The sequence below is a fragment of the Lethenteron reissneri genome, chromosome 1 (assembly GCF_015708825.2).
Source record: "Lethenteron reissneri isolate LAM-NWPU_2019-01 chromosome 1, ASM1570882v1, whole genome shotgun sequence".
NCBI lineage: Eukaryota > Metazoa > Chordata > Hyperoartia > Petromyzontiformes > Petromyzontidae > Lethenteron > Lethenteron reissneri.
In genome coordinates, this window is record NC_083779.1 from 5,001,700 (window position 1) to 5,019,761 (window position 18,062).

At 43.8% G+C, this 18,062-nt stretch overlaps 1 protein-coding gene and 1 long non-coding RNA gene across 5 annotated transcripts in view; both read left to right on the top strand.

The window, feature by feature from the left end:
- LOC133361321 (uncharacterized) overlaps nt 1-18,062 on the top strand; it is a 329,555-nt gene that overhangs the window by 30,918 nt on the left and 280,575 nt on the right. The gene's annotated exons all lie outside the window — the stretch shown is intronic.
- LOC133347263 (ceramide transfer protein-like) overlaps nt 5,036-18,062 on the top strand; it is a 48,605-nt gene continuing 35,578 nt past the window's right edge. For 3 of the 4 annotated variants that reach the window (XM_061559426.1, XM_061559516.1, XM_061559608.1), the window contains exon 1: nt 5,037-5,490. In XM_061559426.1, the coding sequence (XP_061415410.1) occupies nt 5,200-5,490 (291 nt within the window). In that variant the 5' untranslated portion in view covers nt 5,037-5,199. Of the gene's footprint in view, nt 5,491-18,062 lie in introns of all 4 variants that reach the window. The other variant, XM_061559662.1, reaches the window with a different exon arrangement.

Genomic DNA, 18,062 nt, shown 5'->3' on the forward strand with positions numbered 1-18,062 from the left:
GGTATTTAGTGCTGTGTCATTCCAAGTGTAAACTCCTCCGATTCTTAATTCCATTGCCAGTTTTTGTTCCACTTTCTTTGTCACTTTCACGATGTCTGATCCGTGTCACAGCAGTAGCAGATGAAACTTGCCTTGTACACGACTTTTCGCTTTGCTTGTATGAAGGTCCCTCTGTTAATTTATTACCAGCCCTCCTATGTCCCAGTTGGCTATCTGGAAAAAAAAAACATATTTGCACATCCGGTACACCACATCCAGTATACGTAGCTACGAGTCACGCGGCTTCTACTCCAACCTACCAATGACCCGGAGAATATATATTTTTTATGATCAATTAATCTGTGCCTGTAACGTGCAAACGTGACCTAACATAGGTAAACCAAACACGATCGTGCATTGCAGACACGGTGCATGTTGTTGTGTGTGTGTGTGCAGCTGGGGCGCTGGGTGGGGGGAGCAAGGCTACATGAGGCTGGCGAGAAACAGAAACAACAACTGTGGCGTCGCCAGTGACGCCACGTACCCAGTCGTGTGACCCAGCGAGCGGCCAGGCTGCTCGGCCTAGAGGCGCTTGAGCTCCAGTGCCCGTGCCCGTCACCTCTCCGCTGCCACCACGTCCATCACGTCCATCACCTCCACGTCCATCACCACACGTCCATCACCTCCACGTCCATCACCTCCACGTCCATCACGTCCATCACCTACACGTCCATCACCTCCACCACCTCCACCACCACGCCCATCATCTACACGTCCATCACCTACACGTCCATCACCTACACGTCCATCACCTCCACCACCTCCACCACCACGTCCACGTCCATCATCTCCACCACCACGTCCATTATCTCCACCACCACGGCCATAAAATTCCACGTCCATCACCCCCATCACCTCCACGTCCATCACCTACACGTCCTCACCTCCACCACTCCACCACCACGTCCATTATCTCACCACGTCCATTAAACTCCACGTCCATCACCCCACCACCTCCACGTCCATCACCTCCATCACCTCCAACACCATCGCCTGTTGCACCGATAACCACCATCGCCATCACCACCATCACCACCCCAAAATACTTCTGTCTGTACTCACATTACCACCACCAACCCCATCATAGACCACTGACACACCACCACTACTAAAAATTCTACCACTACTACCACCACCAGACACGTACTGACACCTCCACTTCCGTCACTACGATCATCGACGCTATTGATACTTCCATAACCACCACTACCAACACAACCGCAGACGCGACTGAAACATCCATCGCCAGCACCACTTAACAAACATCCACCACCGCTTTAACTGACGTTAGCCACCATAACCTTCACCTGCTGCTGCCTTTGCCACCACGACTGCTAACACTACCACCACGACCAACACCACCACAACCAAAAATCATATCCACAAACACATACTTACATCAGCACTTTCAGCACTACCACACTATCATAGCCTTAACACCATTCACTCACCAGCACCACTGCCATGGTTAACTACCAACTACAATGGCTTGCCACAAACACGGTCACAACTACTACTGCCCACATCACCACCAAATGCACCACTGTCAGTTTGCTTTTTATGTGGGCCGTGAGGACTGGAGTCTCTGAATCCTCGTCTGTTTTTTGGGTCGGACATAAGGCATTGCCACTCAGACATACTGAGGATTGACATTGGAGGCTGGTTGATCGGGCCACAGCGACACAATATAATTGGGTTTAATCGTTGCGATATTTCTGAATTAAAATGCATTAACAATTCTTGCTTGTAGTGTTTTGCCTATGTTTAGCTTTCGATTTTAATTCCCAATAAAATATGTTGAACAGTTCATTTTTTGTTCGTGCTTTTTATTTTATTTAAATCACGATTGCCGAGCACAGGCCCAAAGACGCCAAACGGCCTGCAACAAACAGCACCAAATAGAAGTGGTGACAGATAAGGTTACCTACGATTCGTTTCTCTGAATTGGGCACGGTTACAAATCACAACTTGGGGGGAAAGAGACGAAGGGAGGGAATACAAAATTAACCCGTAAAAACTAAGTTTTTCACTATAACTCCTTTATATGCATGGCATCGGTTTTATTTTATTATTCATTCCTGTTTTTCCTTGAGTAAGAGTTTCATTTTTATCACATTGGTATTTTTAATTAAATATGAAAACATTTTTTTCCTAAAAGTGGAAAATTTTGGAAATATTTTTTTCACAAAAATTAATTGTCACGACACAACGAGTCTGTGTGCAAAATGTCAGCTCGATGGGATCACGGAAGTGGGTTAAAAAACGACCGAAAGATTTGCACGGTCGTAAGCGCGCAAGCAAGCAAGTGACTTACATATAAAGGATTTAACAAAGAAGCGTGCTGCAATGGAAGAAGCCGACACAACAAGTGTTTGACATGCAGGACTACTAGCTGTACAGTATGACTGTGTGTGTCTTGTTAGGTAATAAACAAACTATAAGCTATTTTTTTTTAAATACAAACGATTATCATTTACCAGGTAAGACCCACTGAACATTTTTTTTCAGAAGTCACCTGTGCCACAGATTCCAAAAAACACAGGATGAGATGGTACTCTCCTTTGTGCAAGCACTTCCAAGAGTTCATGAACAGTGAGCCTGGTGACATTTGGGGAGCGCATCGTCAGTAGTGTACCTTTGGTTCCTAGGGTGTTTCGGCCTTTCACACGATACACCCTCCCCAAAGGTGGCCAGCGACAGGGTGATCAATCCTACGCTTGCGTCCCATTCCCAATTAGTCATAGGAGTTGCTTTGATGATAGCTCAACGAAGTGGCTTATCACGGGGAACATTTATATCTGCCAAATATTCTAAACGCAGGATTCTAAATGTTGGGGGCAAAAAAAGATAGTGCACTGCGCTACGAACCCAACAGTGACCCGAGTTCGATTCCCGCTCACGGCCAACACCAGTGACGATTATCTCAACCGGTCCTGGGCCTCCTCCCCTAGATTGACTCAGCCTCAAATGAGTACCTGGTGCGGTGTGTAAACATCGCCGCTAGGGAGACAAAGACGACCAGGCGTGGTGCTGGCCACCCACCCTCTCGTGTGCCGTGCCGGCCTTCATAGGTGCTCGCGAACCGCACTTGTTGAGACTATACCGGGGATCTTTGTCTTTAGGTAATTAAAATATATACAGCATTGGTTTTGGGGTTTGACACCTGTGACACACAGCCTACTTTTGCCAACGATAATGTAACGAGGCATTTAACGTACATTTATCAATTCACGGCCGAAGCCAATTCGAACCTTCAATCTCATCCGTTATCTTCACATAGGGGCCGTCCCTAAATGACGTCACGCACCTGGGGGGGGGGGGGGGTCAGACATTGTGACGATGTGTGACGAGGGGGGGGGGGGGGGGGTGAGAAATGTGACGTCACATCAAAATGCGCAACTTTAAATAAATGTAGACAACACGTTCTACTTAATTAAATAGACTTTTTAATAAATGTTTTCTCCTACAACATCATAGTGCAGCGACACATTAAATACGCACTACAATGACAATAGTTTAAAGCGATTTGAAGCATGTTTTTATTTTGGGGAAGGGGGGGGGGGCAGAGCTTTGTGACGTCATATTTAAAGGGGGGGGGGGGGGGTCAAAAATCGTCCAAAATCGCGTGACGTCATTTATGGACGGCCCCATACCTGTCACCCCTTATCAGTGCCCTACCTTATTACAGACCAAATTCAGACCTTATGCTCACCCCGTGCCCCTTATACATCTCAACGTTCATCCTACAAAGTCACCATCAGAAGGGAGAAACACAAACAAATAGGCAAACATTTAGATTTAAAGCTTTTGTGACTGCAGGGATTCATCTTCTTGGTTCTTTCGGTAAGTCACGTAGAATGGAAATAATAAAATAATAAAAATAAAACATAATAAAATAATTCTCACGATGTTTCGGCCACAACGCAAGCAGCCGTCCTCAGGTGACGCTGTCTCCCCGACAGACCTGGTCTTCACCTGAGGACGGCTGCTTGCGTTGTGGCCGAAACGTCGTGAGAATTATTTTATTATACTATGGGAACCTCATTTGCCAGTAAAAATATGATAATTGGTTTTTTACCCTTCTATCTGGCAACAAAACTGACACCTTTTTACAAGGGCAGTGCACATTATCAGAGTTATGTTTTTTTGTTTGTATTATGACTGCAGGTATTGCGGTCTATGCAAACATGACTCCTTGTAAAAGGTGTCAGTTTTGTTGCCAGATAGAAGGGTAAAAAACCAATTATCATACGTGACTTACCGAAAGAACCATGAAAATAGGCAAACACCTTTTATTTTGCCCGGATTGAAACAGCTCTACGCCGTATGGACTTGAAACTCAATTCCCCTGTACATTTGTACAAGAATACGGGGTATGAACCGTATGGGTTGATGTCTTCACTGGTTCCACGAGGTGGAGCGATTACCTGTAAGGTGTCACATTAATATTCTTAGGTTTTTTCGGTAAAGTCACGTAGGTAAAAAACATCAAAATTAATGAAAATAAAATAAAATAAAACAAAAAATCACGACGTGACTTTACCGAAAAAACCTAAGAATATGAATCCTTGCAGTCACGAAAGCTTCAAATCTAGAATTAGTGTCACATTAACATTATTACGTAATCCCTCCCCACGTGTCATTAACATAATGTTTACGATACTCCACCCCCCGCTTGCTCTTCACATAATTAATAAATTAGCTGTCGCATCTCACGTTCCCATTGGTTCCTAACTCACTACGTCAGCAATAATTATTCACACCACTCATTAACATAATGTATGGCAACCAATCGACGCGTCTACATTAATATAATTTATGCAAACTCCGCCCACTTTCCCCGTTGGTTTTTTTGCGGCGCGCGCGCGTGACTATTGCGCGCATAAATTAACGGCCGATTCTCGCGTTCCTATTGGCTCTGGCCGCCGAGACTGACACGCCCCCTCCCCCCCCCGCGTAACGTTACGCCCCTCCCCCCCGCTCCGCCAACTGGCTATGGTCGCGTGCGCGGATGTTTACGTTTTTGGCGCCGCTCGACAACCGTCGTCCCTTAACGCGCGCGGGGTGTGCGCATTTGCACACCGAGCAGAAACTACGACCAACTCTCATCGCTCCGACGCCAAAATTGAGGACATTTTTGAGGGAAAGTCGACCGCGGCGATGAAGGAAAACAACAGCCCGACGCTCTCCGACGAAGACGACGCGGACGAGGTGGCGTCGTCGTCGTCGTCGACGGCGTCGTCCAGGTCGGGTTCGTCGGCCTCCGGAGGCGAGTGCGGCGGTGGCGGCGTAGAGTACGCGGGGACGCTGAGCAAGTGGACCAACTACCTGCACGGCTGGCAGGAGCGATACGTGATGCTTGCGAACGGCACGCTGAGCTACTACAAGTCTGAGCACGACACCGAGTTTGGATGCCGAGGCTCCGTGTGCCTCGGGAAGGCGCTTATCACGGTTCGTTTTTGTTTCATTTGTGTGATTTTTTTGTGCTAAAAAAGTCTCGGTTTTGTTTTATTTGTGCGATTTTTTTGTATGCTATAGTCTCGTTTTTAGTTTTATTTGTGTGATTATTTTAATGTAAAAAAGTGTCGTTTTTGTTTTATTTGTGTGATTTTTTTAACGTAAAAAAGTATCGGTTTTTGTTTATTTGTGTGATTTTTTTTCATGCTAAAAAAGTATCGTTTTTGTTTTATTTGTGCGTTTTTTACGTAAAAAAGTATCGTTTTTGTTGTATTCGTGCGTTTTTTTAACGTTAAAATATCGGTTTTTTTCAGTACGTGTAAAGTTTCTCGTTGCACGTCTTCGTGGCGATCTGACGACGACGTTAAATGTACTCTCGCACCGTGTTACACATTTAGCTTCTGTGAAGACCTTTTTACGTGGTAAAAAAAACACCGAAACTTCGTACGTTGAGAATGTCGTTACGACGCATCGATTACGCAACCGCGTGGTAATGTTTTTGATCGTAGATTTGATACAAATCAATAGCGCACTGCCTGGAGAAGGTCCGTCCCTTTAGCGTCGGAACTCGCTTAGACCCACCACCACCACATAGCCCACAGATGCAGATCAGTGTCTGTGATATCGGCAGTGCCATAATCGATTCCCACAGCAAATCTGACTGCTGATGAGACATCGTGGTGTCAAAACCGGTCCCAGTGTTTCTTGCTTAGATCACAACGCTGCTGAAATTACACACAAACTCAGTGGTTGATGGGATGTGTAAGAATACACGCATGTACTTTGTATGTGGAGACGCACGTGTGAAGGAGATACTGTCATCTGGTTGGTTCTTTCGGTAAAGTCACGTAGAATGGAAATAATAAAATAATAAAAATAAAACATAATAAAATCATTCTCACGACGTTTCGGCCACAACGCAAGAAGCCGTCCTCAGGTGGAGAACAGGTCTGACTGTCTTCTCGACAGACCTGTTCTCCACCTGAGGACGGCTTCTTGCGTTGTGGCCGAAACGTCGTGAGAATAATTAAATTGTTTTATTTTGATTATTTTATTATTTCCATTCTACGTGACTTTACCGAAAGAACCAAGAAGATGAATCCCTGCAGTCACGAAAGCTTTAAATCGAGAGATACTGTCAATGTATCTTTGCACGAATGCATGCATGTGCTATTGAAGAAGGGATATTGCCCGAAACGTCGCCTATGATGAGCAGGGTTGGCTACGTACGGTGCGAAAGAAGTTGTACAGACACAGACCTGTCAACCCCTTATCACAGTGCCCTGTGTTGTTATAGAACAGTTCAGAACGTGTTGGTCCACCCCGTTCTCCTTATGAATCTCAAAGTTCATCCTACAAAGTCACATCACAAGGGAGAAACACAAATAGACAAATGTTTTATTATTTTACACGCTTTTATTTAACTCACTATTGTATTCTCAAATCTTGTAACTCAATTTAAACCCACTTCCCAATATGGTATCGACTGCAAACTTGGTATACTTATGTCATACTGTTGACAATACTATATTCTATCATAAAAAATAAAAAACAAATCTTTTAAAACATTTTTATATGTTGTGTTTCGGCTTGGGTCTAATTGTCCATGGTAAGCTGACGTTGGCTTTAATTGTCCCTTACGTTATGGCAAGTTTCGGGGCCACTTCCTGGAGTCGTGGAGTTCTTCCATTACTAGTACATTTCATAAAAGCTTGTTTAAAAAAAAAAGTTTTTTTGAATATTACTTATTTTGTTGATGCCCGTATTGAAACGGCTGTACGCCGTATGGACCTGATCACTCATTTTCCCTGTACAAGAATACCGGGTAAACCGTATTGGTTGACAGGTATGCAACTGTTAATGTAAATGTATAACGCAAGTATTATTGACGAACGTGTAGATTTTATAATTTCTTGTGCACCACTGCTAACGGTAGCAGCAGCAGAATCACCAAATTATGTGCTAACATTTTTTCTCGCTCTCTCTCGCCTTACCTTTAAATAGCCTTGTAGCCAAACATCAGCAGGAATTGGGCCCGCTCTCGACAGATCTCAAGCTAAGCAGGTTTGAGCCTGGGTAGCAACAAACAGGTTTGCTATACGGGTGAGGGGAGTAATTTTGTGTGCAAGCAGAGAGCGGTGCAGAATAAAAAGCAACTGTTGTATTGTACTTCTATGCTCCCTGGGTCTCCGTTGCACCTCCTTCAACTCGCCCTGACCCAGTGTGGCGGTCGATAAAGTAAAGAGTGTACCACTTTGTTGGAAGTCAACATTGGTTGTCCTTTTTGGATGGACTTGCCCCCCACCCCCCCCCATAATAACGTGGAATTTACACCACTGTGCTGGGTGTAACGATTCCCTCATCCAGCAGTGGATTGACACAAATGGCCCTACATATGTACATTAACTTCTCGGTAAACTTTAAGGCGCAGACTTGATTGAAACTGCTGGCGCCTGTCCGTGACGTTAAGGTATTTTCTTCTCTTTAACGATGGTTAAAATTCGCGTCCAAAAGTCAGTAATGGCTACCAGATAAGATATCGTAGATAGAAGCGAATTTGCCTCTCGTTGCATCTTCAATGGCCTGTTATCTTAATTGCAATGGATAGGGAGGCACAGTGGTTATCGCACTACGATGCTATAAACTTGATAACCCGAATTCGAGTCCCTTCCACGGCTGACATCAGTGGCAAGTGATATCTGAATTGTTCCTGCTGTCCCAGCACTTGACCAACTCGAATCTCCGATTAGTACGGTTGGCTACGTACGGTGCGAAATAAGTTCAGCCTACACACAGTACATTGACCGGCGTGGTGAAGTATGGTAAAAAAAAACACAATCAACATGGCGTGGAAAGGCCATGTGACTTAAGGCGGCTCTCTGATCAGTGTAAATTCCACATTTCTATACCTGAAGTCAGTCCATATAGGACAATCGCTGTTAACCTCCCACAAACTGGTTTATTGACCCAGTAAGTATGATTGGTTGAGTCGACCGCCAAACTACGTAGTCAAGAGTGTTTCACTGAACCATGAATCTGCTGCTGCTGCTCTATTTTAAGACCTTTTTGATGGACTTACCCACACCATAACAATGTGGAATTTTCACCATTGGGCCCCCAAGTCTCAATTGACATTGGGATACATTTTGATGTGTAATGTTAAATTATTATTGCCACAATACTTTTTTTTAATTGAGGGGAGGTTTGCTGCCTCTCTTAAGCTGAATGCACAGACATGAAACATGATTGCTCATCTGCAATGATGGTCTTGATGCAGTGATGGAAATGCCACATTCTCTTGATGGTTGCCTACTGCTTGGGTCTTGACCCAATGCAGTTGGCAGATTTTATGTTCGTTTTGTTTATGTTCTGTATGTGTGCAGAACTCTCAAGACCACTCAAAGCGAGAGTCTTGAATTGCGTTATTTATACGTGAAGAATTGTATTATTTACTCAGATATTGGTGATAGTAGGAGACCTTTATTTCGAATCATGTGAGAACCCTTTGAGACCAGTAGTCTCTTTTTCAAGGGGAGACCTGGGTAGAAGTAGTTACAGCAAACTAACCTTGGCTTAGAGACCCCAAACTGCAGTGACCTTGCCTGGTGAAGTATGGTAAAAAAAAACAATGCATGACCAATATGGTGTGCGTGGTGGGGGGCTTCATCCGTTTGAATTAGGAATGGTTGGAATCTTTTTTTAATGCATTTGCATCGAGAATGCATGCACAGCAAGTCGTAAAAAGTGCATGGACACATAAACATACATAAATTACCTTTATTCATAACCGGGTATGAGCGCATTCAGTTTAGGAGTAATTTTCGAAGTGCTGAGAAACGTACGAATGCAAATTTAAAAATACAGTGTATACATTGGGGGAAAATCCCATTGCTAAGATTTTCTGATAAAATAATATTAAATAATGAAACTTACATAAAAACGTGTGCTCAGTCAAACATTTGGCTGGTATCAATAAGGTTGCCTTATTGAAGCACCAATAATCGCAATGACAAATGCGCATTGATTAATGTAACATGCTCAGATGTCTTAGTATCTGTTTAGGGTGGGCAGCAAGTCCCTCTACCCCTCTCCTAAAGCTGTTATGGCCCTGTAGAGATTCATATATATTTTGACTTCCTGCTCACCATTTACATTGTAAGGAAAGTCATTATAATGACTGGTGCCGGTAAAAACTATCGCCAGTCCAGTGTCTTTCAATGTGAGCAGGTGCCACGTTGGCGTTCTGAGGTGATGACGATGATGGTGCGCTGGGAGTGGTTGTTTACCTGGGGCGACCGGGCAAACTGGTCTGAAAGCCACGGTTCCGTGCCTGCCTGCCTGCCTTCCTTGAGTGACAGCCACCTTGCTTAATTTATAATCGGCCAAGAGGGCACGTATTCACTATGCCATGTGCAACAAACATATTGTACTGATCGAGTACCCCCGCAGCAGTCGTCAGAGGCCGTTTATCGTCGTCGTCATCGTTGGCAGTGGTCGTGATCAATCCACTGCTGGATGAAAGCTGCCCCAAGCTGTCGCCGCCTCTCGCAGTGTTGCAATGCAACGAAATGGTGAACATTCTCTTGGGTGTATTTCCTTCCTAGACTGCTGGCTATTATCCGTTCTAGCGCCTTGCCCAGCCCACATTATTTTCTTAATAGTAAAATGATGTCTTTAACTTGTGCAAGTTCTCTAATCCACGTGTTCCTCTTCTGTCTCTCAATGTGATTCCAAGTGTAAAATCTCTTTATGCCTGTTTCTGCACTTTTCTACTTTCCTTCCGTTTTCTGTTGTTCCTTTTTTGTCTTTACTCCATGTTGCAGCAGGGGTTTATTTTTTATAGAACATCTGGCAATTGAGCATCATTATTTTCATAGTCCACATACTGCTGATGAAACTGAAACATAACTTATTTAGGATCTGTTCCGTTAAGCAAATACTGCTGGAAAACGTTTTTGTTGAAGGCCCATATGCTGATGGACTAATATGTTAATTAAATGTGGTAAAAGAGTTCCTTGTCAAATTTGTTTTAGATCATTATCCATTGTCTATGCAGTACTCTTGCCAACAAAATCTGGCAATCCAATAGTATTTGGTTTAACAAGCCTGACTTAATATGACCCAGATGCTCTAAACTGGTCCAAAGTGTGCCTATTTAAATGATACTGGAATACACTGGTCCAAGCACTCAATGGCTAATTAATGGACTAAAAACATTTTGTGTTTATGTGGAGGGATGCATTGAAGTCTGTTTCACAACGGCTCATAATGATTGATTTAAAACGTATTTGATATATAGTTAAAAAAAACAGTCTTGCAATATTGTTCTGTCATTGGAAGTTTGCAAATTAACATCCTGATTGGCGATCAGCTCGCCCAATCATTCGTCTGGTGTTGATAAGGGAGTTTCCTATGGATAAAACTGACCCCACACGCATTTCCCTGCCCATATGAGCAGCGAAACAATGCTTTTCATTTTATCTAAGTAGTCAAATCCGAGGAGACAGAGCAAATAAATCGCTTTGCGGGCAGGTGCTAGGTGGATTATGCAGGATCTTGAGAAGTGGTGCCGGCTTGGGGAGGCCTTCACCCAGCAGTGGATTGACCATGGCTGATGATTTTGATGAGTACAATCTACAACCCATGCATGTTCTCATGCAGTTGGATCATCTCCGTGATGCAAGGGATAGCAAGGGTGTGCATCATCTTTTTTACAGGCCACATCCTGCTGATGAAACTTCCAGGTGGATTTTCGAGAAGGACAACGCTAAGCTCATGCTTTTCATACAATAAATTTGTTGAATGAAAACAATGAAATACGTTTGTGCATGGCTCAATAAGGATGGTGTGTGCCTTATAGTATTCATTCTGTAATAATTATTTTATATGTACTCGGGAAAGGCTCACAAATGCTGAAGACTTTTCAGGAGAATCATACTGGCCAGTTCTTGAATATTCTTACATTTTAGAGGAATCCGATGTACCCTAAGATATTCCACACACGTGGACAGGATAAATATACCGTCCTTCATGTGAACAAATCATTTCTTGTGATGTTTTTTGGAGATAAAACAAAACGTAATGCAAATTTTACACCTGCTGAGTGGACAAGGCAGTGTCGAGAGAGGCAATATCACACACTTATTGCATGTACTGCAGTGTCATGACATTTTCTGCATCTCCTTGCGGATAATTCACCCAACATCCTCCAGGCCTTTAATATCTTGAGCAGGCCTTTGTGCTTAACTGGCATTGTCAGTAGCCAGTGGATATAAATAAATAGCTCTTACATAGGGATATGGCAACCTAATGCCCTTTGGGTAAACATTTGTGCTACAATTTGAAGTTGTATTGACTGAGCACTCAATAGGAACGTCACGTTACCTGTTTATCTGATGGAAGTTTAAGCCGTACAGTTTTCGTGTCCGATTCACTTTTAACTGTAGCAGGAGCGGCTTTTGGGAATAGTGGGCGCACACAGCTTCTAAAACAGGTGTGGCCGGACAGGTAACGGAACCACATGAATTGTGTTGCATAAGAATGGGCCACATAAGTTCTTAAACCCCGCAATGTGGAGGAGGCTTCTTAGGTTACTAGTGTATTGCAGTAAATATGAAACTTGCAAGCGAAAAGCAGACCGCGACGTGATATTCATTGCATTAATGCGTGTGCAGTTTGTAAGTGCGCGGTGACACAGACCTATTTCATTTTAAGGTTATAATCCCTTGTTCATCGTGATGTCCTTTTTACTCTGATGTCTCAACAGCGTTACGGAGATCGCGTGACGTGAGGGTTTCTGCCTTTGTAGTGAGGGTTGTGAGTTGACGCCGAGGAGGGGAGAGGAGGCGCCTCGGCCCCCCACATGGAGTGACGTCAGCCGCTAATTATTATGAATGGAGGAGGGGTCCATTTGGAGGACGTCACTTTATAATGATTATTAATGAGGGGGGCTGTTCGATGTGGAGTGATGTTACCTGCTCATGATTTTTAATGAGGGCGGAGGGTGCTCCATGTGGAGTGATGTCACCTGCTCATGATTATTAATGAGGGGGGCTGGTCGACGTGGAGTGACGTCACGAGCGTTGCACACTGACATTATTGGCTCATTATAGTAGGTAATAATAATGGAGGGGTGTCCGTTTGCAGGACGTCACCTGCTCATGATTATTAATGAGGGGGGCTGTTCGATGTGGAGTGACGTCACTTGCGCATAATTATTAGTGGGGGGAGTACTCCATATTGCGTGACGTCACCCGCTCATGATTATTAATGAGTTGGGGTGGGGGTGTCCATTTGGAGGACGTCACCTGCTCATGAATATTAATTAGGAGGGCTGGTCGATGTGGAGAGACGTCACGAGGGTTAAGGACAGACATTTTTGGGTGATTATAGTAGGTATCTTGCAAACCACATAGCAATGTACAGTGCTGCATTTGTAAACAACCGCTTAACGTTCTATATTTAAAGCTCTTTAGTTTTGTTCAGTGCTCAATTTGTGCGTAGTGTATAACTTTTGTTGTACACATGTTCACATATCTCGCCTTTTCACATACTGTATCTTTCTATGCCTCAGTCCCCAGCGAGTTGGATTTGCGACGTTTTTTTTTCACTGTACCGCCTTGCGTGTTTGTAAGCTGTTGTACATCAGGTTAGTGCATTGTTCCCTTTCATAATCGGTTCCTTTTGTTACATTTATCCATGCGTTGTAAGTAAAAATATTGCGGTATGAAAGAAATGTGACGATTTCATTCACCTCACATTTATGCATTTTAGCCCAGTCAGATTGCCTTAGCCCTTAAGTATGCTTGTTACATAATAAATGATAAATAATGCAAGTGCTGTGGTGTGGTGAGTTCAGGTGATGGCTGCATTGTTTGCTAAAAGCCGACTTTTTAACATAGAAAGGCTTACTTAGTTCTGCATTTGGTAAGAGAAACATCAACTTCTTGGTTTTACTCGAGAAACTTTTTTTTCTCATGACACATTTTGCGGCATAAATGCTTGCCTTGCAAACTGAGTTGAGGTCATAAGTACAAGTCCTGTGGTCACTCAAGGCTGCCACTGATAAGACAGGAAGAATTACTCTTGGCCAATTCTGTTAACGCTTCCAGGCTGGGTCAGCTCTTTATCTACGCTGATGTACAAAGTTTCAACATTAATACTGTTATAGCTATGGGATTTTTTTTGCCAGTATCACAGTATGAAAAATATTAATAGGTGTTACCCTTTCTGGCAATAAAATAGGTGTTCAGATGTTGAAATACAATATAGATATATTTTGCAGGGTATTAAGTCGGCATTAACCACACGTACTTGTGGTAAAACATGCAAACAAACATGCTCCAATAATTTTCGATTTAAAGCTTTCATGACTGCAGGGATTCATCTTCTTGGTTCTTTCGGTAAAGTCACGTAGAAGGGAAATAATAAAATAAAAATAATAATAAAGTAACATAATATAATTATTTTATATGTGTTACTTTATTTTATTATTTCCCTTCTACGTGACTTTACCGAAAGAACCAAGAAGATGCTCCAATAATATTTAATACTGTATCGGCATGCAGTGTGAGGCATGTCACATGTTTGATGTTATGTACGTATGTTGAAGTTCTTTCGTACCGTGCATAGCCAACCGTGCTAATCGGAGGTGCGAAAATACGTGAGAGTGTTTGAAGAGTTATTTTGAACACCAGATGATTTCTTTTGAGCATACACGTTTAGACAGGTGTGTGCTTGGAATTATTTTGAGAAACAGAAAGAAGAGCGTAGATTAGAGGACATTGAGGTTGATGACCTCCATCAGTTGTTAAGGAATCTAAGTGGGCTTGGGCAGGACACATCGAACGGATGATGACCTTCATCATGAGGCCTCCTTTGCCAGTACCAAAATATACTAATAGGGGTTTTCCCCTTTTTTCTGTCAACAAAACTGACACCTTTTGCAAGGAATCATGTTAACATTAACCACAATACTTGCAGTCAAATGCAAAAAAAACAATACTCTGATAATTTATGCATTGTCCTTGAAACTGATTGGTCCACACCAGATACAGCTTTTCTTAGAGCCTAGTCTCATATGGTGTTCGACCAGATGACGCCAAAAGGCGCACAGTTCAAAAACAACGTATTTGACTGCAAGTATTGTGGTTAATGTTAACATGATTCCTTGCAAAAGTTGTCAGTTTTGTTGCCAGAAAAAAGGGGAAAAACCCTATTAGGATGATGACCTGTCGTTGACGGGAGTGGCGGCCAAGGAATGGAGCGCGTCAAAAAAGGACGTCGGTTGAGGAGATGGAGTGATCAAATCAACTCGTGTTTAGTTTCTGCTTGTTTTGTTTCACCTGGTGGCTGACGTCAGGAGACCGGTGTGTAGGTGTTGTTGCATCGCAGGAGAAATGGCGGAGGCTTGAGCAGTCGTCATCCAGCAGTGGATTGACTGTGGCTGCTGATGATGATTTTTTTTGGAGAAAGTAGTACTCGTATCCAACAAATCATGTTGCCTCCTTTACACGCTATATGTTGCACCGTAGTAAAATTTACATGTAAGGTTTTTCTCTGTCCAGAATAAGGAAATGTACTGCGCAGGCCTTAGCCAAAGGAGGCTGGTCACCAGACGCATTTGCTTTTGGTCTTATTGCCAGAAGTCAGATTGGGAATGGTGGCTTCAGTGGTTAGTGCGCTGCGCTATGAACCTGGTGCCCTGAGTTCAGTTCCTGAAGACTGGTTACCAAACTCATTCGGTTTTGGTCTTATTGCCAGTAGTCAGATTGGGAATGGTGGCTTAAATGGTTAGTGCGCTGCGCTATGAACCTGGTGCCCCGAGTTCAATTCCTGGATACTGGTCACCAGACTCATCCGCTTTTGGTCTTATTGCCAGTAGTCAGATTGGGAATGGTGGCTGCTTCAGTGGTCAGTGCGCTGCGCTATGAACCTGGTGCCCCGAGTTCAATTCCTGGTGATGGCTGCCATCCGCACCTCCGATTAGCACGGTTGGCTACGTATGGTGCGAAAGAAGTTCAACATACGTATATTAGTGGTGAGTGATTTCTGAACCAATCCTAGCTTCTGTCAACCCTCACCCGCCTGCACTCGCCAGCATGGTGAAGTATGGTCAAACAACCCCATTACCGATATGGTATGGGGAGGCCTTCTTGCAGCAGTGGATTGATAAAAAAGGGCTGTAATTTAAATAATTATTACAACCAATTGTCAGGGGTAATTGCGTTATTCACACCTTTACAGTCCTGCAGTTGTACATGTATTGAACATATTTGTACGTGCAGTATAATTGCCAATTATTGACATTTTAAAATTACAGTGTGAGTAAACCTTTTAAAGAAAAGGTTGTGTGTTTTTTGTTGGTGTACGCATTAAGTTATTGCAGCGACACTAAAGAAGCAAAGGTTACCTTATCCCCGGATCACAGTTGGTTTAACCCAGGGGTCGGCAACCAGAGTAACAAAAAGAGCCATTTCTTTCCAATTCGGTACAAAATTCAGTATTTCAAGAGCCGCAATGCATCTGAGTACATACTGTACATATCGTCAAGAAGCAGCCTGTAAAGAGCCGCATGCGGCTCCGGAGCCGTAGGTTGCCGACCCCTGGTTTAACCGAACAATGTAAGTTTTCCTGCCATAGGTCTGGACACCGTAGAATAAAAAATATCCCTATTGTACTATGACACAATCATAATAATACTTATACTGGATAGAATCCGATTAGCTATAAAGATCCTCTTCACAGATGTCGAGTAGGGCCGGGTAAGAAAGTTTCAACAACAAACATCACAAAATCATGATCGTAGTGCATAGTTAATGAAAGGTAAAAAATCACCCAAACACATAAAAATGCAACGAAACCATCCCCATCCTACCAGGCAAAGCCCACTGAGGTATTCACTTATTTTTCAGAAGTGATCTGGCCACAAATGACGCGTTTGTTCTCTGTGGCTTGACACACGTGCGCATCCCGATGGGAGATTCAAAACCCATCCGCCTGCCATTGACGTGCATGCAAATAGTAAGATGGCTTTTAATTTAGATGTCTATTACACGGATGGTGTTTTTAGTAAATGCTTAAATCTACAGGAACTAGCCTTTTACCCATCCAAGGACGGGTGTTTTGCTGTAAATATGAAACTTGCAAGCGAAAAGCAGACCGCGAAGTGATATTCATTGCATCCATTCGCGTGCAATTTGTAAGGCCACGGTGACATAGACTTATTTCATTTAAAGGTTATAATCCCTTGTTCATCATGACGTCCTTTTTACTTCTATGTCTCAACAGCGTTACGGAGATCGCGTGACGTGAGGGTTCTGCCTTTGTTGTGAGGGTTGTAAGTCGACGCTGAGAATGGGGGAGGAGGCGCCTCGCCCCCCCATGTGGAGTGACGTTAGCCACTAATTATTAATGGAGGGGGGGGGGTGTCCATTTGGAGGATGTCACCTGCTCATGATTATTAATGAGGGGGGCTGTTCTATGTGGAGTGACGTTACCTGCTCATGATTATTAATGAGGGGGGCTGGTCGATGCCAGAGGTCGCAAACGGGTTTTGATTCCTTACCCGTACCCGGCCACACCAGGGTCGCAAACGGATACCCGTACCCGGCCGTACCCGGCCGTACCCTACCCTACCCGTACCCGGCCGGATACGGGTAGGGTACGGGTATCGGGTACCTGATTGCGACCTCTGGGATGAAGCCATGTTGCAGGCGCGGGTGGGTTGTGTCTAGGAACTTGAATTGTGAGAAGAGACAAGACGTTTGGAAATGAGTGACAAACGGTGACTCACCAGTGACTCACGGCCTACCCGTACCCGTACCCGGCCGCACCAGGGTCGCAAACGGGTACCCGTACCCGGCTGGGTACGGGTAGCCTGGTATCGGGTAGGGTACGGGTATCGGGTACCCGATTGCGACCTCTGGTCGACGTGGAGTGACGTCACGCGCGGGACACACAGACATTCTTGGCTCATTATAGTAGTAAATATTTGCATCGGCTCGTGTGATTTGTTGTCTCCTGCGATACTATGGTGATCCATTTTTGTAATTTTCTAATTGTACTTTGTTTTCAGGACACAGTGTGCTACAGTCGAATGTGGTTGTACTCAAATGCTAATAGTTTATTTTATTGCCAAACAATAAAACTGAACTGTAAACGTTTGGGAACCAGTGATCCTTGCCCGATGGTCTGTATTGCATGCATATGATACCATATTTCCTCATGGTATTTGATGATTCAAGCTTTAGTTCATGTAGTACACCTGTCAGAAGCTTGGTGAACTAACACAATTGTGCTTCGGTTCGATGATCTCAGATCGAAATGGACACCGTTCACCGTGACCTAATGAGTCACGAAATGGACTGTGTGTTCTTTTAAATTATTAGCAAGGGATTGAGCACACGCAGTGAGTTATGGAGGCCGTGGTTAAGAATGCATCATGCAGAACTGTATGCATAGTGAAACCATACTTTACTTTAGATCTCTCAGCCACCACCACCACCCATACTCGGCAAATAACCCCCCCTTAACTGATGCATTGCCCAAAAGGAGTACCTATCACA